At 39.5% G+C, this 24,387-nt stretch overlaps 1 protein-coding gene across 1 annotated transcript in view; it reads left to right on the forward strand.

Moving 5' to 3' along the window:
- CCDC80 (coiled-coil domain containing 80) overlaps window positions 1–22,636 on the forward strand; it is a 35,974-nt gene extending 13,338 nt beyond the window's left edge. Inside the window, exons 4-8 of the mRNA XM_036243493.1 lie at window positions 9,953–10,089; window positions 11,693–11,841; window positions 17,684–17,787; window positions 20,380–20,460; window positions 21,958–22,636. Of these exons, the coding sequence (XP_036099386.1) occupies window positions 9,953–10,089; window positions 11,693–11,841; window positions 17,684–17,787; window positions 20,380–20,460; window positions 21,958–22,304 (818 nt within the window). The 3' untranslated portion in view covers window positions 22,305–22,636. The remainder of the gene's footprint in view (window positions 1–9,952; window positions 10,090–11,692; window positions 11,842–17,683; window positions 17,788–20,379; window positions 20,461–21,957) is intronic.
- The last annotated feature ends 1,751 nt before the right edge of the window (window positions 22,637–24,387 follow it).

Here is a 24,387-nt window from a genome sequence, read left to right on the forward strand (position 1 = left end):
CTCACACAAAGAATTCTCATTCCTTATTTGAGGGATGTTTGGAAAAATCATTATGTCTCCTACGTCAATGTCTATATGGTTCTGTTATAAGCATCTGGTGCTGCCTTGGCAAAACTTTAACATTAATCCTGCTGTTTTCTAGACATCTGGATTGAATATGAACTGTAAATGGACTGAGGTTTTTTTTTTTTTTCCCTATTAGGAATCAGGTATTGTGATTTGGGTGTTTGCCTCTCACTGAATGGCAGCTTGGACCTGGTTTGGGGTGCCTTTTATCTTGTTCCTCCTCTAATTCCTGGAAGGCCTTTCTGTCCTTTTTCATGTCCCAGGTTACCCTTGTAGGAAAGGCTGGAGTATTTGCAGCCAAGACTGGGAGTCAGATATGGGAAAATAGGAATTGGCATGCTTCATGGTCTATGAACCAAACTCCAGCCTTGACCAATTTTCAGCTGGAAAGCCATCAGATGGCCTTACTTTCCTTAAAAATAAATCAAGCACTCTGTACTCTTTCAGACTTCCACTGGACCTAAAAAGCAGAGGCCCACGTACAATTACAGTGTGAGCTGTCCTCCCTCTTGCTCCATCTTGTTAAATGTATGTGAACTCGAGAGGATGGACCTGCAGATACCAGGAAAGGTACCTAAAGATTTCAGGCATTAGCTTAAGAAAAGTTACTCAGGCTTGAGCAAATTCCAGTGCAGAATAAGCCCATCTGTTTTTGCCAGCACAGAGTGTTATATGGGAGGGTTGAAAATGACCTAACACATAAAATGCATTCTTAATTAATAGTGGTATTTAAAATGTGGATCTAGGATAGGAATATTGGTGTATATGTCAAGAGGATAGATTCTAGACAAAATTTGTTTGGAAGAAGTTGCTAGCTAAAGACACTTTGTTGCAGAACGAAAGGAGAACAAGGGGGAAATGCAGAAAGTGTGTTTCTTAGCAAAATAGAAAAGTTTGAAGATAATCCATAAAAAGGGAGGTGGAAAAGTTGATGGAGATACAGTGTGGCAAGCAGGAGAGAAAGTGTTAATTCCTTATTTGTGAGTATGGAATTCATAGGTGAATTTCTAAAAAAAAAATTATAAGTGATTATGATAGAATATGTTTCAGCATAAAATACTCTCTGTCTTTGATCCTATTGAAGAGAATTATTCTTTGTGTGTGTGTGTGTGTGTGTGTGTGTGTGTGTGTGTGTGTGACAGATGTTTCTCCTTTTTTCCCCCATTGACACCCTCCTCCACATCCCTCCACCTTGTCCCCGGCTTTGTTGTCCGTGTCCATTGGTTATGCGTACATGCATATAAGTTCTGTGGTTAATCTCTTCCCTTCCCCCAAGAGAATTATTCTTTATGGACAAGCTTCATAACCATCAGGATCCATAAAAATGCAAAAGCACTGCTTTCCCTCAGGAGCACCTGAAACCTTGGCCCTTTGCCCCAACTCCTCCTTTTATCACTGGTGACACTGTCTGGCAGCTGCCTTCTCTAGACCCTGCCACCCTGTGCTGGGAGGCAAGGCTGAGTGAGTGATCAGATTTCCAGACACTGCAGTTCTTCTCTGTTTATTCAGTCTCTGATTATCAATCACTCTGTGCCCTAGAGGCTAGAGGGGCTGTCCCCTCCCTTGTTTAGTCATTCTATTTCACTGTCCTCAGCTGCTTCTAGCATCAAGTGTATCAGTGTCAAGATCAGCCTCTGACAATCAAGGAGTGTAAAGTGTCTAGTCAGTCAAATGTTTGAAGAATGCGGTGCAGTCATCAGAGAAGGTATTGTAAATATCAGAATTTTGAAAAGTGGTTCGATTTAATGGAGGCGCCTTAAAACTGAGTAGATTTTTTTTTTTTTTTGTAGTGATGACTCTATCAAGGTACTTTTGGTTTTTACTTATTGTTTTAAAAATGATACATTTCTTTTTACTCCAAAGCCAAAGGTGCATAAAAAAGTACACACAAATAAATCCTATTCCCATTTCTGGTCTCTTTTCCCTGTTTCTCTCTGCTCCCTTAGGTATTTTTATGATTTCTTGTTTGTTCATTTAGCACTTCTCTGTGCAAATACAAATAAATATAAATACCTATATCCCCTTCTTTTTATACATAATATAGTATATTTATATATGCTGTTCTGCACTTTGCTTTTTTCAATTAAATTATTTCCTGGAGATCTTTCCTTGTGAGTTTATAGAGATCTTTTACACTTTTTATTAAGCCATGGTGAGATTGAGTCTGTCATTGTTTATTTAACTTGTCCCCTTGTTGATAAACACTTGGATTGTTTTCAGTATTTTGTTAGAAACAGTTCACAATGAATAATCTCATACATTTGTCATTCTGTGTATATGGGTACATCTTGGCAGTACATTCTTAGAAGTAGGATTGTAGATCAAATGGAAATGTATTTAGTTTTGGTACATATCAACAGATTTCTCTCTATACAGGTTGTAACTTTTTGCAGTCCCACCAGCAATGTATAAATACATTTCTGTTTCTCCAAAACACTCCATGGAATATGTGATCAAACTTGTGAATGATTTTAGGCAATGTGGTCTGTGAAAGACGATGTCTCAGTGGAGTGTTGGGCTGCAATTCTCTGTTTATGAGCATAACTGAACATCTTGTCATATCATTAAGTGTTTTTAGTGTCCTTTGAGCCTTTTCCTATTGATATTGGGATTGGTATTCTTTATAAATTAGAAGAAAAACTCAGACCCCCAAGCCCCCTCCTCAATCCAAGACACTGACTCAGTTTAGGGGTGGGGTCCAGGAATCTCTTTCCAAAAATGTTACTCAAGCAATTCTGATTTATAGCCTGGTTTGGTCTAGAGCAGAAGAGTGGGGGCAGGATAGAAGAGAAGGGAGGGCTAGATAAGTAGGTTGTCACCACATTTTAGACAATTTTAAATACCAGGACAAAGGCCATGGCTGGTTTGGCTCAGCAATTAGAACGTTGGCCCACGGACTGGAGAGTCCCGGGTTCAGTTCTCACTAAGGGCACATACCTCGGTTGCAATTTGTCCCTGGCCCCGGTTGGGGTTGCGTGGGTGGCAACCACTCGATGTCTCTCTCACATTGATGTTTCTCTCTCTCTCTCTCTTCCCCCATTTCTCCCTCCCGCTCTATCGGAAGATAAATGCAAAAATGTCCCTGGGTGAGGATAAAAAAAAAAAAAAAATACAGGACAAAGAATTCAAACCGTCTTCAGCAAAATACATGAAGTCACTAAAGATATTGGAATTTTTTTTTGCAAATAAATTACACATAACTTTTAAGGTTTGGCAGAGCCAGTATGTAGGATAGAAAAGTGCCTGGCAGGCCCTGGCTGGTTTGGCTCAGCGATTAGAGCATCAGCCTGCGGTCCAGAGAGACCCCGGTTTGGTTCCCGCTAAGGACATGTACCTCGGTTACAGTTTGTCCCTGGCCCTGGTTGGTCATGCGGGTGGCAGCCACTCGATGTGTCCCTTTCACGTTGATGTTTCCTCTCTCTCCCTCCCACTCTATCTGAACAAAAAATGGAAAAATGCACTCGAGTGAAAAAAAAAAAAAAGTGCTTGGCAGAACACATTCTTCATATATAAGACAGGTTACTCTTTCTAGGGACCGAGTAAGCAGCAGCTTTGTGATCAGGAATGGCCAGGCTAGTCCCATCTATCAATGTGATCCAGTCACTCATCTTACAAGGACGGTAGGCAGGCTAACACCCACTCACAGTGTGGAATAGGAGCAAGCAGATCAACTGCAAAGTCATTTGAGTTGACCTATTTCTAATTAAAAGGAAATAAATCCCACACCTGTAGGCCAAGGTTATCTGAACTGAAATAGCCTACTTTTTCCCAACTGCTCAGCAATCCTGGGAATATTCTTGAGATAAAAACAGTTCAGCCTCTGCTAGAGTCTTTGTCTCCAGATTTATCCAAAATGTAACAGAGAGATTTTTTTGTCTCATACTGCCTTCTTGAATAGGATAGTTATATTTTAATGTCTTATTAGTATGTTTTATTTATGTGATCTGTTACCCCAGGACAGAGTTTATTAAGGTATGGTGGTGAATGGTGTGGCACCGTGAATGATATTCAAGAGCCTGGAATGTCAAAGGAAAATACAAATCACTGCTCACAGGTCCCAGGCAGGAAGCTGCAGCGTGTCTGTAGAAACACAGGAGAAACACCAAGCTTTGGTGAGGAAGCAGAAACAAGAGTGAGGAGAGAGCCCAGGCCACAGTCTTTATTGGGGTTTTCGTGGGAAAAGGTAAAGCAGGACAGGATGAACAGCTTCAGGTTGGCCAGTTTGAATAATTTCAGTAGGCTTTGGGCTCTAGGAGTGGTCCCTAGCTGCCTAGTACCTGGCCCTGGAATGATTAAGGCAGAGGACTATTGTTGGCTGGGGTCCACGGGCCAGAGAAAGGGGTTAGGGTTCTGGACTGGTTAGTTTGCATTTCAAAGACCTGCTCCCTGCTTGGCCCTTTGCTGTGTCTCAGAATTGGCTAGCCCAGAGGACAGTCACTTCCCAGCCAGAAAGTTTTTTTTTTAAGATGTCAAAACAACATAATATACAGAAAATTTTAAAAATATTTATGATTCATCCAATTATAAGATCTCATACATGAAAACCCAAATTAAAAAAATAAATAGATATAATATGTTTTCTCAAATTATACTTGAATTGGTTGTGTTTGGGGCTCAAAAGATAAAAGAAAGTGTAGGAGTTTGATGGTGGGTTTCCTACGCAGATCAGAACTGCTCACCTTCTTTACTCTATCCCTCCCTCTTTTCTCATGTGACATCTTTCTTAGGGGAAGTTCTCATGATTACCAAATCTGTGTCAAGTGCCCATGCGTACCAGGCTGTAAGGATTTTGAAGATGACCAAGCCTCAGTTCTGAGTGTTGGGTTGTTCCTGTCCAGTGGGATCATAGACGTGTCAATAATTGGTTGCAATGCAAGGTGCTAGGCATTATTACAGAAGAATGTAAAAACGTTATGAGTGCACAGGTGAAGTACAGGTAACCAGGAGCTCCCATGTGAACAAGGGCAGGGTTCGCATGCCAGAAAGGGAAGACATGTTTCTAGATACTGAAAATAGAAAGCTGGTGCAAAATGTATGGAAGAAGAGTTGAGAGACAGCTAATTAAGACAGGCTGAGCCCAGGATATAAACGGCCTGTATGCAATGCCAAGGGTACACATTTTATCTCTGCCACTATGGTGTATAATACTCACCCAGTAAACTTGTTAAAATGCAGTTTCCTGAGTTTCCCTACTAGAGGTTATGATCCAAGTGATCTGGATCCAAGGATTGTAGTTTTAATATGAACTCAAGGTGATTGTGATGAAGGTAGACAGTGAGTCATACTTTTAAAAAGGTGGTAAAGGAGATAGAGAACTTCCAAAGCACTGGGAGAAACCAAAGCGGTCCAGGGACGTTGGTGGCATTGCCTGGGCTTAGGGATGACAGGGTGGGAAGAGAAGCCAGGGATATTACAGAGGAGAAGCAGTCACAGATGAAAACTTCAAACATCGGTGTTTAACAAATTGTAACCGAAGCTGTTTTCTGCAGTGTCATGGCTAGATGTAGAAGAGCAAATACAGAAGTAGATGTAGAAAAGCAAATACAGGAAGAAATTTACTACTACCTGAATTTGACCATGGACTTTGAGTTGGAATTCTTAAAAGGTGGAAAACGAAACAGATGTCCCACATGTAGAGCCAATTCTTACCAGCACCCAGCAGAGTTCATGCTCCCTGCTATCCCTCCTAGTAATCTTAGGTATGGGAAAGCCTATGTAGAATGACCAAATTCCACCAAATGGGCTGGAATCTGTGAGTCATTTCTGCTGGATCAGAACCAGATGGACAGTTTATAGGATGTTCCCTGAAGAATGTTTGCTTCTAAGCCGTGCAACACTTGACGAGGACTACAGAGCTTTGGCAAAACAAGAAACTGTCAAATTTATGCTGCTTTCCCAGAGAGCCTCTTGCCGTCCAGCCCTGATTTAGGCAGAATGCAGAGCATCGCACAGACCTCTAGGAGCAGGCAGCTGGAGACAGGAGCCAGCCTCACACGGACCTCCCACAGAACTCAGCCAGAATTCTACGTTTTATTTCTAATGTTCGGTCAAAATGCTTCAGAAAATATTTTAGTTTAAAGGAGAAACCTTTGGAAATTAGTTTCTTGCCATATCCTATAGGACAAACTTTGCCTTACATCTTGGTCCTGGGTCCTCTCTCTCTTTGAGTGTGACATATTTTGGTAAGATGGAAAGAGCACTGGGAAGGAATGAGATCATTTTATTTGAATCTTAACCCTCACTCTGTTACTAACTAGCAATGTGAACTTGAGCAAGTTGCTCCTTTCCTGGGATCTGTGAGAGGCTGGTATCCTGGGAAACAGACTCTTGAGGCTTTCAGATTTGCATTTAGGAAGTTAATGAGGAATAACCCTAGGAATAATACCAATGAGAGATGAGGGATACTAGATGACAAAGGGAGAATTTGAATTGCAGTGCAGTTGACCCCTCAAAGTTGTTCACTTTGAGGCAAGGAGAACAGCTTTTACATCCACCACCAGGCCCTGCGTGCGTGCACACACACACACACACACACACACACACTCACACTGCATTAACCATTGAACATGGGCCTGTCCCCTAGTAAAGGTGTAACTTGGAGCAAGGCAGCTCTTTTGGAAGGAGAACAATTTTTAGATTGGGCCCTTAACGTTCACAGCAGCCTTAGTCTGAAAGTAGGGTCTGGACTGCACACCGCAGTGGGCACTACACACTATTTCTTAGTTTCAGCCTCACTAATGTGACTGGATTGGGCCTGATAATGTCGGTATCAATTATCTAGTGCCACAATAAGGCTATGTAATAAAGAGCCACACACTTCAGTGGCATATTACATTAAATATTCATTTAGCCACAAGTCTGTTGGGTTCAACTTCTCTGGGCTTGACTTGGCTAGGCTGCTCATGTAGTTTCAGTCAGCTACATGTTGGTCAGATGGTTCTGCTGATGTTGGTTGGACTTGCACACAGGACAGGTGTCCACTGGGTGTCTGCTGATCTGGGATAGCCCAGGTTGAGATGGGACCAGGATAACTTGACTTGACTTAGTCTCTGGAAGTCTAGTGTGGGTGTGTAGTCATGGCAACAGCAGAAGCAAGAGCAATCCCAAATGTGCAAGCCTATTTCTAGCCTCTATTTGTGTTACTTATGTTAACAAAGCAATTCAGAGAGATGAGCTCAGAATCTGAAGACAAGACAGCTCAACCCATTTCCCGTAATAGGGAGCTGTGCAGTTATTGGGCAGAGTGTTAAGTACAGGGAGGGGTGGAGAATTAGGACCATTTTTTAAATCTGCTATAATCTCCAACTTCCTTCTATCTCAGCCATTCAATGTTTTGTGTGTGTGTGTGTGATTTTGTCTGGTAGGTAGATGCTAATAGTCTAATTTTGATTTTAACTAGGAACTTGAGCTCCGTCTAAGCATACTTATCTCTGAATCCAGCACCCAAAACAGAATCAGCTCGGGACACTGGAGACAAATATTTTGTTTAATGAACAAAAGCAAAAATGAATGTATGTTGGGAATTAAAAGCAGTAATTCCTAGGTTCAAGATAAAATCTGGTTTGTAAAATCTTAGAATCAGAACATTAATTGTTAAGGACATTTTTAAAATCCATTTTTAAATGATTTTTTAAATGATTTTTTCCTTCTTATTAATTATTACTAATCATAAAGTAAAATTAAAAAATATAGACATGCATAGAGTAAACAATGAAAGCTTCCACCTCACCACTCCCCACTCTCCAGAGGCAACTGTAGGAGCAGAAAAATAACTTTCTTTCTATCCTTGTAAGCTCTTCTGGAAGTGCTGATAATCAAAGTAACTTGAGATTAACAGGAGAAAATGGCCAAATTTATTTCTTATGTACATACAAGGGTTCCACATGAATAGCGGACCCAGGGACAAACTGAGCAGGTGTGATTTGAGACTTCAAAGTGCAGAAAGGCAATTAACATGAAGATGGTAAAGTAAATGGTTGATCAACAAATGTTTGTTGGGCCACCTTGAACAACAGGACAGAGAGAAGACTTTGATCAAACAGGCCTAACAAGGTTCTTTCGTTTCTATCATACCTAGTTCATATTAAACTATAGTTTAATCTATGACGACAGCTCCCTCCCCGGAGCAGGTTCTCTATCTAAATTCTTAAGGCAGTTTGGCAGAATATAAAAGGTTCTTCCTGAATATCATTTCTTAAAAATAACCAGTTTAAAATAATCAATATCCCCAAAAAGGCACATTTTGGTGTGACAAATTCTGCTTCTCCTCACAACCATTGTTAATAGCTATGTGTCCTGATGCATATGTACCTTTTCCTGTGTATATGTACATGTGGGTGTATGGTCTTTTGTCTTGTTTCCTTTAAATGAAGAATAAAGTCATACAACGCATTTTATTCTGCAACTAGGTTTTTTTTTACTCAGTGAAATATGAGAAACAAAAGTAACAACAAGACTCTAGCAATTCTTTTAAATAATTTATATTTTTATGAATGAGAGCAAATATGTACATTTAAAAATAGTTTATATGTATGAGGTACTTTGCAGACAGTGCTTGGAACTTATGTAGGCTCTTAGCTCCCATGCCTTTGGATCACCTCCATGAAGAACTGTTATGATTTTGGGAAGGAAAACAGATTCTTTCTCCTCTCATTTTGATCTACTTGGGAGAAATCAAGTTTCTTGTTTATATACTTTCAACAAACCTAATAAATAAACCAAAGTAATAGTTAAATTGTAATGGTCTCTTTAAAAAAAATCAATACAAGAGTAGTAGTCAGTCATATTCAAGCTATATAACCTCAATATCTGCAAAATTGTGGTTATTTCTACTGCAGTAAAATTCATTGGATAACAATGTTGTATTATAACTGATGGGTTATCTTCACTAAGGTATCTATTAATTATATATTTGCTAATTTTATTCATTTATTTCTTTAATTTATCATTATTGTTGAAAGTATTACAGATGTATCCCACATTTTTTGTTGTTGCTAACTCTAATTATTCACATTAAAAAAAAAATACAGGGAATTCTTTTGCAGATAAAAATGCTAATAGAGTTGAAGGAAACAGTGACTTGTATGGGAGAGAAGAAGTAAATAAAGCTGTCCTATCATTTCCAAAATGCTTCCCAGACACAGGAGTCACTATGTTCACACTTCCCATTAACCCAGGGCACCTTCAGGAACCATTCTGAATTGTGATAATTTATTTTTAAGGCTTGATGTTTGAAAAAATACACAATGGTTAAAACTCTCATAAATTCAGTAGCACTGCTTAAAATTGTATTCACTAACAAAATGTTTATTATGAATAGCTTGATTTTTCTCTGGAGCCAAAATGAACCACATACCAGGTTTGAACCTAGACTTTTCATTTCTCTCTATAGGAATGACATGGTTCACTGAGTCCCAAAGCTATTCTGTAATAAAAGGGAGGAACAGACACAGATTTTAGACTTAACTAAATATATAACTAAAACTAAAATCAATTTTAAAATTAAGTAAAACTTAAAAGTACTTGGTCTAGTTTCCCGCTGAGTTAGGGTGATGACTCACTCTCGGGGGAGGTGGCAGTCTTGCTGGGATGACTTGGCAGTCTTCGCTCTGATTTTGCTCCAGTGCATTTCTACAACCAGGGTGGGCAGAGATGGGGCTTGCTCATCTTTAGAAGAGTGACTTTCAAAATTAGTTTATTTATTCATTCTTTTCTGTATTTATTCACCTTGTACAATTTTGTTTAAACCAAATTTTAGCCAAATATGTGCAACTAATGAAAGATGTTCTAATTAACCCTGGAGGGAGACCCAGATTCTCTACTCATTCGTTCCTACTGACGTCTATCTTGTCACGCCCATATTTATTCACATTTCATTTGCCTTAAGATAATGAGAAACCCATGCAAGTGGTGGATGATGAGGACTTGGTAGACCAACATCTCATCAGCGAGCTGAGGAGAGAGTATGGAATGACCTATGATGACTTCTTCATGGTGCTAACAGATGTGGACCTGAGAGTCAAGGTACGGGTTCCTGTTTTGGATAACGTGGTGTCATTCCTTAGAAAAACAACTCTGAAATTTTTGTCAACGAGTCTATTAGACATATGAGTAAACACAAATTATTTTATAAATGGAAAGGTTTAGAAATGGTCCAAATATTCCACATTGGTCTATAGCATTTGTGTCCAGAAATGTGGTCTCTGGAAAAGACTGGGTTGGATGGCCTCCTATGCCCCAGCTATTTGACTCAGACTTCTGTAACATCAATGTCTTGCATTCATTAGCCACTTATTGAATAGCCACGATGTGCCAGGTCCTGGGGATAAAAGGTAAAGAGTATTTGGCCTCTGCCTGCAGGAAAACCAGATTTGACATAGGCCTACTTTGGAAGGGCTTAGAAGTTTAACTCCTGATTGAATACGGACAAGCCAGTAGGGTTTTATACCTACTTTATTTATACGCTTTGGGACAAAGGTTCTGAACTATGAAAAATAATTTTTAAAAATAATAACAAAGATAGCTACTTTGTTTAGTACTTTCCTTATGCCAGACACTCATCTTAACTTTTTATAATCCTTATCTCAAACATCTAAGATAGACCACAAGAATTATTTTTGTTTCACAGAGAGTTTCAGAGTAGCTAAGTACCTTGCCCAAGTCACCTGGTTAACATTGGACTTCACATCCACACACACTGGCCCCAGAGTCCACGGTCTTAACCATTCTAGTGTACTGAGAGCATACCATGCTCATGTGAAAATCATCAGGAAAAAGACTGCCTATCCAAATAGACTGGAAATAGGTCCCTTCGTTAATTCATTCTGTATTTGTGCTGCCGACCTCCAGTGTGCTGCCCCACCTCTAACCTTAGATAATCTCTACAATTTCTGCCAGCTTTCACATCCACTGGTTTACAGATTTTCCCACTGGGGGCCTATATAGCTCCAAGCCATGTCCAGACTTCTCCTTCACTTTTGCTTGTTATGCTCAGCCAGCCTTGGCCCAAATCCATCTCAGGTTGCTGTTGTAAGTCCAGACAAGTATGATCCGGGAAACTGCATTTCATTATCCTCAAATTGGATCCCAGCTCTTTTCTGAGACTACATGAGGAAACATGATCTAACTTTAAGTGATGGTCACTCAATAAAATAATCTCTGGGAATCACAAAAAGTTTATGTAGATTCCTAATGGCTGAGGAACAGGCCCCCTTCTGGTGAAAAATTACCCTCCTTGCTCAGCTAAGATATTCTAACATGTTAGTCCATTCCTGTGTTAGCTACAGCATCTCTCACTTTCCGGTTGTGTAGTGAACAGGAACCAGCTTAGTCCCAGAAGTAGGGAAGTGAACCTAGGGTACGTGTGGTGAGGAAGGCATGGACCCTTTCCAACAAAAGGAGTGCAGTTTAGAGCAATCCTCATAAAAGGTAAGTGGCTGTTGTTTCATGGATTCTGAAGTTCAAACCATCACCAGGGGATCTGTTACAGGAGAGAGTTTATAAATCACTAAGCCCTTCAGGCTTTTACTTTCTCGGATCTCCCTTGAATTCTCCTGGACTATCTATCCTCTGATCAGAGGGAAGAAAACCCTTATACATTATATGCTTCCTATTCTTTCTTAAACAGCAATACTATGAGGTGCCTATAGCAATGAAGTCTGTGTTTGATTTGATCGATACTTTCCAGTCCCGAATCAAGGACATGGAAAAACAGAAGAAGGAGGGCATTGTTTGCAAGGAAGACAAGAAGCAGTCACTGGAGAACTTCCTATCCAGGTACATCACCTTTGGAATCTCTGAGGAGGCAGGCAGGGATGTGTTCTTGGTGAGCTAATGAACAGGCCCAGGAAGCACAGAGCAAATGTGTGCAAAGAGTGACCTTCCCTGGTGAAAGGTCTGTCTGCTTCCCAGCCCTCTGGCCACTGGGCTTAGTCTGTGCCCTGATGGAAGTAGGTCTGGTTACAAGGCTGGCTGGGGTCAGCTCCAAACTTGAATGTTAACTTAACAGCTTTGGATGAATCTTTTCTGCTTCTCTTTTTGGCACAGAATATAGAATTCTGACCTGTGAGGGTAACTTATTCAGTCAGTGAATTTGGAGGGCTTTGTAGACAGTATTTTTATTTTAGGTATTTATTTATTGGGCCCCTTCTAGTTTCAAACAGGATTTGAAACACTGTGCTTGCTTTTCAGCTTCCTTCCAACTCTGCAGAGAACAGCAAAAGCCCAACCAGGGCCTCAAAGGGAGCAATGCTCGGGTTCCCCAGGGAGTGTGGTTTATTGCAAACCATTGTAGGGAAACTCTTTTCTGTACACATGCACAGAAAAGAGTGTAAAAATAAAATCTCTTCACGTCCTCCCTTCTTCATCCCTTCCCCCATGTTGGATAAAAATTCTACAGGGCCTTTGGGGTCCTAGGCAGTGCAAAGCTGCTAATTCCACTCACAACAAATAAACTCAGAGACCTCAGGGTATAACGTCACCCAAACTATATTGTGTGGCAGAGGGGCTCCTAAAATGAAGCAAGCCTTTGTTTGGAGGCTCAGGATTAACTGTGTATCACTCTAGGCAGAACTTCCTTACTTGTGCCTGTAAAGCACATTCTCCGCAAATGAGTCAGAGAATCGAGAATTCTACCATGAGTAAGTGGATAATCTGAATTCCTCTAGAGTCAGGAGGCTTGGGCCTCTTGGAGATAATGTGTAAAGAACATAGGACTTATTCATCTAAGTTTTGGACCTGCAGTTTACTAGATGTGCTGCCCCTATTTTTCTTTATTTAATTAAACTGCTTTAAAAATCTTTCGCCAACAAATGAGAATAAAGACAATAAGTAGCCTTACCTCCATCCCAGTGCTGCTGTGATCGCTTTCTGTATGATCACCTCTCTATCAGGCACTTCATCTTTTCTGGGTTTAGTCTTCACAAAGATCCCATGATCTAAACACTGTAACAGTATTTGCATGTTATGTGCAGATGAGACAACCGAGGCTAATGGAGACTTAGTAACTAACTTTCTCTTATCCCTGGGCTAGTGTCAGCTCTAGGGCTCAGTGACCCCAGGATAATCTGGCTCCCAAAGTCCACATTCTTATCTAATACTCTTTTTGAAAATATAAAGTGAATTATTTTTCGTGTTGGACCCAGAGGCCCAGAGTTTGAAGTGAAGGAAGAGAATCCTAAAACCACAGGCTTTCAGAGCTAAAAGGAATCTGAGGTTCTTCCTTCACCCCATGTTCAGTGCAGAGCAAGCAGCTGGAATGGAGGTGGACAGTGGATGGCTCCACACGGATCTGATGCTCAGCTCGGCCTTCATGCCACTCTCTTGGCTAATAAGGGTTCCAGGGCTCCACTGGGCAGTCCTGGGGCCACTGACACATCAACCTCTGACCCAAGGTCATCCCTCTAGATGGCCATGACTTAGAAGATCAATAAAAAGAGCTTGTTGTCCTTGAGGAGTTTTTTAAAAGTTTCTTTTCCTTTTCTTTTCTTTCCTCCCTCCCTTCTATCCTTCCTTCCTGGCAGAAAAGATTCTTTAGAAGTTTACTTTTGATCTTAGTTCTCCCTTAAAAGTTTAAGTTAGACTTTTAAATCTTTTTATTCTATTTATAACTTAGGAAATCTTAGCTATCAGTTTTAAGGGGCTTTAATGTTTGATCTTGCTTACAAACTTAGACATTAAACACCTTCATTATTTCCAGTGGGCATTTTACATTCAATATATTTCTTGTAATTGCTTGAAGTAAATAAAGAATTTCTGTGTACTTAAATGATCCATAAGTTTAATAAGTTAATCTTGTAGACACAGTGAATCTAAAGTTCTCTTTTATGTTCCAGTAACTGTATACACTTAGTGAGATTTCAACTTAAAACCGTATATTTACACCTATTACTCAAGTATATATTCTAATTTGGAGTTTTAAGGATGTCATTTTATTAGGCCAAATTTTCTTAAGTTTTACAAGGACATAAATTATATAAAGAAAACCAAGATCTTCTTAAAAATACATATTATTACTATGATTTTGACTCTTTGAAAACATTCACTTTTTAATTCTAAGTCTTTCAGGACTAAAAGATGCATACCTTCTGAACCATCCCAGTAAATTCAGGTTGTCCAACCTCTATAACAGGCAGTTACCACCCAGTTCATTGATGCTATTTATAGCTAAGAATTTGGGCCAGCCGTGACACCCTCAGCCTCAGACATCATGAGGGATTCTTCTTACCACCCCCAGGCAGACTGTCTTTTTATAATCACTGTGTCATGGGTTTTAAACCTGAAAAGAAAATCTGACATTATCTCAATTTTATTCATGCACAAACTTGCTATGCTCATTCACATTGATCACTAATTTGAATTTGTTATATTTTTGATTCTTAAGACTTATACACACACTTTGCATCTAAAGTCTTTTGAACTAGATAGGGCCCTAGAATATATAACTATATAGTCCTTATAATGTATATTACTATTTCAGGAACATAATCTCTTATGGATATTCAGAATGGTATATGATTATAATTTGAATGTTCTGTGGCTATACATAACTATGGTCACAGTTCATGAAATCACTGTACTGATAGTTATCAGTGGTCTTAAAAATTAAAGTTCAATAGTATATTATTTAAAGTCTTGAGTAAGACAGCCCAGAGTTTAATTCCTGGTTTCTCTACTTGTTAGCTATGTGATTTGGGGCTGATTACTTAACCAGCGGTTCTCAACCTGTGGGTAGCGACCCCTTTGGGGGTCAAACGACCCTTTCACAGGGGTCACCTAAGACATAACAATAGCAAAATTACAGTTATGAAGTAGCAACAAAAAAAATTTTGTGGTTGGGGGTCACCACAACATGAGGAACTATATTAAAGGGTTGCGGCACTAGGAAGGTTGAGAACCACTGATTAACCTCTTGGGCTTTAGTTTTCTCATTTGCAAAAGGGGAATAATAAGTGTATCTAGTCTTAAGATTGTTGTAAAAAGGTAAACTTAGTATTAAAAATATTGATGACCCAAGATCTAGCATAAAATGAACAATCAATAAATGCAAGCTATTAGTAGTACAAGGGCCAGTTAGTTAGAGGTTTTTGTCATCAAGGCAGAAGTGAGAAAAGGAGATTTAGTAAATACCTTAGCATTAAAACCTAGGCAAAGAGAACGGAAAAAAAAAAAAATTTTTTTTTAAAAATAAAAGTTATATAAATAAACCAGTATCCAAATGGGAATTTTCCTTCAAAGTTGCTGAGTCGTTGGGTCTGTAAAGCCTGGTTTCAGCTGACCAGACTCTGAAGTCAGTCTAGCCTTTAGCGACATTCATCTGGTTCAGGCTATAATTACCTTTCTCTGACACAGAAGCCCCAAAGAGTGGGCAAAGGCACACTAATTTTGGAATGCCAGTTAAGAGAAGCAAATATATCCATAGCTCGTAGAATTTTTATTTACCGAGAAGCTAAAGTAGCAGAAAAACAAGTTGTCCAGAATAAGGATCTGTGTCACATGCACCTCTCATCTTACATCCTATGGACATTACTTCCCTCAGTGTCTCAATTTAGGGGCTTTTATCTTCATGGGAAGGGCCGTGGGAGAAAAAAACCATTCCTTAGGGGAAATGACCTCTTGGTGTGTCTGCGACAGGGAGTCTCAGACCCCATCCCTCTGCAATCAGGACAGCCATCAGGGCTGCACACAGGTAAACAAGTCAAAATATACCTCACCCAAAATAGCTCCCTGCAGGATCCCCTGCCGCTCTGTGTGAGGCCGGGAAGGCTGGCCTGGTTTGGATACTGGCTAGGGGAGCAGCTCTGGTCTGGCCTGTCTCCTAAGGAAGCAGGGAAGATGCAGGAGACCATGTCTGTGATCTGACAACAGTCACTGGTCCTTTTCCCAGGAAACCTTGGACCGTCTCAGATGCTCCTCTCTCCTCCTCCGAGCCAAATACATTCATCTCCCTATCCTCAGTGGAGATTTTCGTTTTCCTTTCCCTTTGAAGAAAAACAAGCAGAGGAAGCGAATGTAATGTCACAGCAAGCAATTCTTGGCGAGCCTTGCTCCAGGCGTCTATTCAGAGGTTGTATTTCATCAGACTATCATTTTCTCTTATTCGCCCAAACCACTATTCCCCCAAGAGGCCATTTTCTTTGGGTTGAAAATGCTCATGTTCACTCTGAGGCTAGAAGGGGCACCAGGAGAGAAGCGATGAATAAAATCAGCTGCCTACACTGAAGGCAGAAAGCAAAACCCCTTCTCCCGTGGAGGTGGAATCCGAGACAGCTCCATCCAGCTGCCCCTCAGCTGCATACGCTCTCTCCCTCCTACCCTCTCAGGGACCCTGGCAGCACCAGCTGAGCATCAGGATTGCTGAGGGTGGGAGACAGGGAAATGACGGCCTGGGAGTCAGAGAACTCTGTTAATTTGCCACCACCTCTTAGTTTTACTAGTTAGACAAGTTACTTCACTTCCCTAAGCCTCATTTTGTCATCAGTAGAACAAAGACAATATGTTGTGTGCTCACTGAGCTCTAACGAGGAACACAGATGGTGCAGGTGAAATTGAGCTACAAAATAACACAAAACATGGGTTAGATCAGTTGTCATACACCAATGCTATACACTACACCCAAGGCCTGTTTATGGACAAACTTCTCCATCTAGGAGCCAGTGGATAAAGGCAAGGTCTATATCCATGTCACCACATGGTTAACATTGGTGAGCTTTGGTTTAATTCTCATAACACCTCTTTGAAGTAGATGCTATTTTTGATTCTAGACATAAAGGGAAAACTGAGACTTCGATGAATTGAGGGACATGCTTAAGGAATGTCAGAAGCAGCAGTAATGAAACATTTCCTGGCTACAAGACAAAAACTCTTTCCATGACCCTACTGTGTTGGAGCTATAATAGCAGAAACAAATTTACTCTATATTCTAAATGCCTATGGCTATTGGTTTAGCCCCACTGTGTTTCACAGGGGTGCTTTATAAGTGTTGGCTCTTACTAATAGTGTAGGGTGTATTTTAGAACGTGTGCTTGCCTCTGGAGAAGCCACTAGCTATTGAGGAAGGCAAATCGAGCTTTGTTTTTCTAGGAATCCTCCTTGACCCTTTGAGCCACTTTTCCATTTTCTTTCTTCCTGTCACCTACTTAAAATGCAGTCCTCTTTTTCTATTCTGTTTCCTGTCCATCTAATTATTTTTTAACCCTCGCTAAGACCCAGGGAACTCTGCTAGAACTTAGGCTTTCCCCAGTTCCCTTCTGATTCCTGACATTCAATCCACTGAGCCACACCAGCCGGGCTGATTCCTTGTTTCTGTTGCTACAATATGGCATACAATGTTGGCCAGTCTTCACTGCATCTGAGAGCTGTGTCTCTTCCTAAGTGATCTCATCAGGCATGGTGGCCAAACTCATGCCCGACGTACCATGCAAATGCCACAGTAGGCAGATGGTAACAGGAAAGGTACAAGAAGTGTGCAAATGCAGTTGAATGGCTTTCAGGAGACATTTCTGAGTCCATGCTTTTTATTCTGGGTGTAGGAAAATACCAATAGCCAAAGTTGCTCTGCTTTCTCACACTGGCCTCTATTATTTGAAGCAGGAATTGTGGCCTTTTGCTTCTTTCCCAGGTTCCGATGGAGGAGGCGGTTGCTGGTGATCTCTGCTCCTAATGATGAAGACTGGGCCTATTCACAGCAGCTCTCGGCCCTCAGCGGTCAGGCATGCAATTTTGGTGAGTGGGCAGCCTCGTCATCACTGCTTTCCCATACCACTCTCTTCCTGGTCAACTCTAAAATGAAACACAGAAGCTTAGCTCATTCAAATATTCCCCTGTCCAGACTGGAGATTCCCAGACACTTACTCAATTATACTGAGTATAAAGTTGCTTTCAGACGGGAGCATTAGTCATCTGGGGTCTATTTTTTTTTTCTCAATATTCCCCCCTCTCAAGTTCTTTATTAAAGTGTCTGAAAATGCCAGCGCCTTTACTTTCAGTGATCTATATCATGCCATATAATGTCTCAAGGTCATATATATCATCATTTACCTAGGTAATGATACTCAGGTATCCTCATTTACTTAGGTGATTCTTTGGTACCAACACTGGATACTTCTCCACAAATTAAATGTCTTTTGTAAAACAGGAAAGGCTTTGGGAATTAAAGTATTAATTGAAGCACATTAGACGATTTTGCCATTCCTTTATTTATTTATTTATTTATTTATTTATTTATTTATTTATTTTTCTGTATTGATTTTAGAGAGAGAGGAAAGGAGAGGGAGAGAGAGATAGAAACATCGATGAGAGAGAACATCAATTGGCCGCCTCCTGCATGCCCCCCACTGGGGATCTAGCCCACAACCTGGGCATGTGCTCTGACCAGAAATTGGACTGGCAACCTCTTGGTGCATAGGTTGACGACGCTCAACCACTTAGCCACACCGGTTGGGTTATATTGTCATTTCTTTAAAAAGGCACCAAGAAGACAACAACATCTGTTAAACAGAACCTTATTTTTCAGATAAGCAGGTAAAAGAGAAACAGATTTGTTTTTTGTTTTTTTTTGTAGTGAATTGCCCAGTATTTTGAAAACTAATGGATGCTTTTTTTTTTTAACCAAAATGATAGAGCTAATACCATTTTGAATGTGCATATATAGAAAAGGAAATGCATAGGACATAAAACTAACAAGTTCAGTGATGAGCCACAGAGATAACAGCAATTTCAAAAGTAGAAACCACAACTGAGGTCTCATTTAAGATATACCTCTGCAGAGGGGAATCTTTGAGACTCATGGGCTTGGGGAAGTAGCAGGGGCCATAGTTTAGAAAATTTATTATTGGAACACAGATGAATCAGCATTATTTTATACTTCTGTTAGGAAGAAAAATTATTTGTTGTAAAACTGTACTTGATTTATCAAAGGGTAGGGGTGAGTTTTATAAAGCATTAATAGGACCTGGATCCTTGCTATGTACCAGTACCTGTAAATTATAAATACATTTCAGTTTATACGTAGACTGCTATTTACAAGGTTAAAATTTAAGACTATTTCAACGTGTATATGATTTGATTGTACCACTCTTCTTAAGCACATTTTAAATTATTTATAGCCACCAATGGTGCTGGAAAATAGAAGTTCTTAGGGCAGTTAATGACCCTTTACAATAGGAATATAAATAAAATTATGACTTTTTAATTTTCTAAGGACAACTTTGCACAGCTCTTAGGTGGTGTTTTTAGCCTCTGCCAACAGCCTAAGTCACATTACTGCAGGATACTTTTTTGTTTACAACATTCAGGAAATGAGAACAAATCATGTTTTTCAGGAATCATTAAATTCACGATCTTCCCTTTTGGGAACACAACTCAACAACATGGAGAATAGAATGCTTCACTTCTCTGGGAAAAGAGTAAAGACCACAAAAATATTTTTTGACATTGCATTTTGCCTTAAGCTCCTCCTTAAAAGAGACCTCCCATAGTGGTTGGTGTTCAATGTTCTCCCCTGAACAATAAACACCATCAATATTCATATTATTAGTCCCAAGTGATTACCCTGCCTAGGCTGGGATCTAAGCCATGAAATCTTGAGAGGATGAATTGACAGCCCTATTGCCCTCCTCCTTCTTTCTCCTGAATCCCTTCACATGAGCTTCATCTTCAAAAGAATTCCAGTGAGCTACCAAGGCATGACCTCTCCTTTCTGAAACTTTAGCTGAGGGTGGGAAGCAGACTGTGCTTGTCTAAGTGCAACCTACTCCTCTGAATTCTCTGAATACGTGATAAGAACCTGCTCATAAAGCAACAAACTTTGTTCAGGGAAGCCAAATATTTCTTTAACAATCACAGTGAATGAGGGGTCTTCAGTCTCTTCTCTGAAAGTTTTCCATGTAAGTTTATGTGATCTTTTTCAGAACACTAATCAGTTTAGGCCATCTTAGATATTTCAGTGTTCTGATCATTTTATTTTTGTTTTGCCATTTAATTAAGTGAGAATCACAGTTGAAGAGCAAATTCTTCTATATTAATCTGCAAAACAACAACAACAACAACAACAAAACAACCTATAAAAACCACCCCAAAGTAAACAACATCTGACCCTGTTGTAGTTCCAAAATCTGCAATTGGTCTTCTTCAAGGTTTTAGAAGTATTTAGTATTTTAGCATAGAATAATTTTAAAATAGATTATTCTGTCTAATCAGGTTATGTTCTATATTCTTTTTAAACTTAGAGGTTTTAATTGTCAGACATTGGTCTTTGGAAGTAAAATATGACTTAGAGTCCTTTCCACTAACTCTATGGCTTTCTTCTTCTCTCAGGTCTGCGCCACATAACCATTCTGAAGCTTTTAGGTGTTGGAGAAGAAATTGGGGGAGTCTTAGAACTGTTCCCGATTAATGGTATAGTGTTGTTATTTTTAACTGTGAATGACTCTGGTTCAGTTAAATTATATTGAATTACAGTGGAACCTCAGTTATCAAACTTAATTCATTCTGGAAAACTGTTAGAAAATCAAAGCATTTTTTTTTCTCATTAGAAATAATGTAAATTAAATTAATCCATTCCAGACCCCCCAAATTATTTCTGTTTTAACCTTTCTTATATACAATACATATCTTATGTACTGTTTAATCTATAAACACATTAAAAACAAAAGGTACATGAAATGTGAATGAAAAATTAACAAAAAGGAAATGAAGTGTATAGTAATAAATGAAAATATAATAATAAGCAGCAGCAAAAGCAAAAAAACAAAACAAAAAAAACCCACAAAAATATTTACAGTACAATTTCCTGAGATGTTAATAGCAGTAAACTGACTCATACTCTCAAATTCTCTCCTTTGTTCCCTGAGAGATGTGTGACTGATCATACAGGTATCAGCATGAAAGGGTTGTCAGGTTGAGAAGCAAATTGTTTGAAATGGGAGACATTGAAACAAAGGTTTGACTGTACATATTCACAAGCAGTAGTATACCTCTAAGGTCCACTCCACCTCCTTTGCATACACAGATATGTGTGTGTGTACTGGCACATGCCCACACAGTATGTGTGTAGAGGAGGGGGAAGTGGAGTGAAAAAACTATCATTGTTTTTATTATACAATCACTCATAAGTGATAGTTAAATATCCACTTACTTAATTAGCGATTTTTGTCTGCATAGGGCTCTAATGTTGACAAAACATTTTCATCTATTTTATCTCATTTAATTCTCACAATGGTACTACGAGGCCCATAGGTTATATCTTACTGATTCCCTGTCAACAGATGAAAATGTATACTGAAAGGCTCCAAGGAGCTGAAAGAAGATGACTAGTGACTAAAGTTTCAGAAGGCACATCCAGTCCTTCCTTCCAAGATCACGCTCTTTCCATGAGAAAATGTGGATAAACCCAGGCAAAATGCTGCAGTGTCACAATTCATAAGAGTTTAAATGCACTTCTTCTTTTCAGTTATCTTACTAGCTTAAATACATTTATCCAGCTCTTACATCATTGGTGTTTTTCACCTTTGACAATAAAATAAGATTTTTTTATACAGACAACAGCATCAAAAGAAAAACTGTAATTGCAAAGAACTAACTAAGCTAATTGGAAATAAACTTAGAAATATAAACAATATAATCTTTGTTAGTGACAAATTTATAGAAATTAATCTTGATAGGATTCAATTGAGGGGCTGGTTTTATGTTTTGTAACATTCCTATAAAGGAGAAGCATTGTACCTCAAAGTTTGACACTAATAATGATGCAGAACAGCAGGGACATTTAATTTCTAGTAGGAAAACACAGCAAACTTCTTTAATTGGATTTTGAGCTAAAGAAATTTCTTCTCACTTTGTTTTCCTTAGTGCTGACTCTTTAATCCACTAACAATTTTTCTAATCCTATTATAGGGAGCTCTGTGGTTGAGCGAGAAGACGTACCAGCCCATTTGGTGAAAGACATACGTAACTATTTTCAAGTGAGCCCTGAATACTTCTCTATGCTTCTAGTTGGAAAAGATGGAAATGTAAAATCCTGGTATCCGTCCCCAATGTGGTCCATGGTGATTGTGTACGATTTAATTGATTCGATGCAACTCCGGAGACAGGAAATGGCCATTCAGCAGTCACTGGGGATGCGCTGCCCAGAAGATGAGTATGCAGGCTACGGTTACCATAGTTACCACCAAGGATACCAGGATGGTTACCAGGATGACTACCGTCATCATGAGAGTTACCACCATGGATACCCTTACTGAACAGAAATATGTAACCTTAGCTCCAGCCAGTTTCCCCTTCAGCTGTTAAAGCCACACGAGGCCAGCTACGTAAAGGAGTTCTGCCTACATTCCACACTGCCCACTGTGTTCCCCTCCTTTTTCTTTCAGTGTTCTTCCGAGATTAAATAATAGCAAACCTTTGTCTACTCGTGAGTTGTTATTGGAGCCTTCAATCATTAAGACATTGAAAAGATTTGCTTGTTTCTCTAACTGGAGGAGATCTAGTGCGAACTAATGGTATTGAAAATGGATATTTCACTTTTCTTACATGATGAATATGACTTGGAATACAAATGTCTATAGAATAAGTATTTATGTCTCTCTTTTACATTTTTTTTAGTATTAATTGGCAAGTGAAAACTATGATAAAGAAAATTAAAGATCACAGCACATATTTTCAGAAAACATCTGAACAGTTGGAATAGACAGAACAGTTTCTTAACTTCTTTTGAAATATCAGTCTAGAAATGATTACATGGCTCTGCTTTTTTTATGTTGTTACTTTCTTTCATGAAGCTTGATACCACAGGTGTCCGGTGATGTTGGCTACCAAACCAGGGCAAGTATCTAAACCAGCCTTTATATCATAGCCACTTCCTGCTCTGTTGCTGTTATCTTTAGTGTCCTTTCAGAGACAGGTCAGGGAAAAGGAATCCCTACATCACCAGCAGAGTCCGACACTGCTGCTAGAGGTGATACCTAGGGAGTTCTAGCAGGTACCATGAACTTCCTGGCATGGAACACATTGATCCCATCTCATTCAGTTAATTTTCTTTCTTTCTTTCTTTTTTATTTATTTATTTTTGTTACAGATGTTTCTCTTTTTTCCCCCCATTGACACCCTCCTCCCAATCCCGCCACCCCTCCCAGCATTGTTGTCTATGTCCTTGTTTACACATATATACGTAAAAGTTCTGTGGTTTATCTCTTCCCTCCCCCCACATCCACCTCTTCTGAGGCTTGTCAGTCTGTACCCCACTTCCATGTCTCTGGGTCTGTTTGGTTCCTCAACTTGTTTTGTTCATTATAACTTTCCATTACTTACTTGCTAATGGGGCTGTTACTGTACTGGGCCTTGTGAAATAAAATGACAAAGAAGGAGATTATATTCAGGAGTTCTTTTGTGTTTTCAAAGGCAAATGTTACTACATCACGGTGGATAAAATTGTAGCTGGAGTACAAAAAATAATCCTTGTCTTTGATAAAGAACATTTATTCTTTACATATGGCATATAAGCTAAATGCCCTCCCTTCCTCCCTCCTTCTTTCCCTTCCTTCCTTCTTTTCTTTTTTCAGCAAACAACTATCGAGCACTATTATTACACACTAATATCTATGAGCTTGCCCTGGGGCAGCCAGTCAGATTCCCGGGCATTGGCACACTGACAGTACTAGCCTTTTTCAATAAATGGGAGGCTTATTTTTTGCCACTGTTATTAATAATAACTATTTTTTCAAATAATCTTTGCGTTGGTTAGTAACTCTAATGAGCACAGATATCAATCAATAACTTCATTCAAGCCACATGTGAATGTTAGCTATTAACTTACCTGTGCCTATTTGCACAAATTGGTCTTCACATCATCTGAACTTTGTTATAATTATAGTAAAAGTGGAAATTGTGATTCAATGAGCTTCAGAAATCCCTTGTTTTGCCTTTCATTCTCCATGAAGACCATTCTTACCTGTTATACAAGCAACTGAGGTCCAGAAAGTTCAAGTGACTTAATACAGTTCTCTTATTGTGTAAATTATGCTTCCACCACACCCCTCTCTCATGGTGGAGCGCTTTTCTCCTCCCTCCTTCTAGAATAGTCTGTACTAGCTGCTAGAGAAGTTCAGAGGGGAGAGCCAGGTTGATGTGTATTGCTCTTAAATTATTTTTAAAATATGTTTTTATTGATTTTTTTAGAGAGAGATAGAAACATCCATGTGAGAGAGATGCACCATTGGCTGCCTCCTGCACGCCCCCTGCTGGGGATGGAGCCCTAAACCCCGGCATGTGCACTGACCAGGAATCGAACCGGGACCTCTCAGTCCAGGGGATGATGCTCAGTCCACT

This window comes from Molossus molossus, unplaced genomic scaffold, assembly GCF_014108415.1.
Source record: "Molossus molossus isolate mMolMol1 unplaced genomic scaffold, mMolMol1.p scaffold_m16_p_5, whole genome shotgun sequence".
NCBI lineage: Eukaryota > Metazoa > Chordata > Mammalia > Chiroptera > Molossidae > Molossus > Molossus molossus.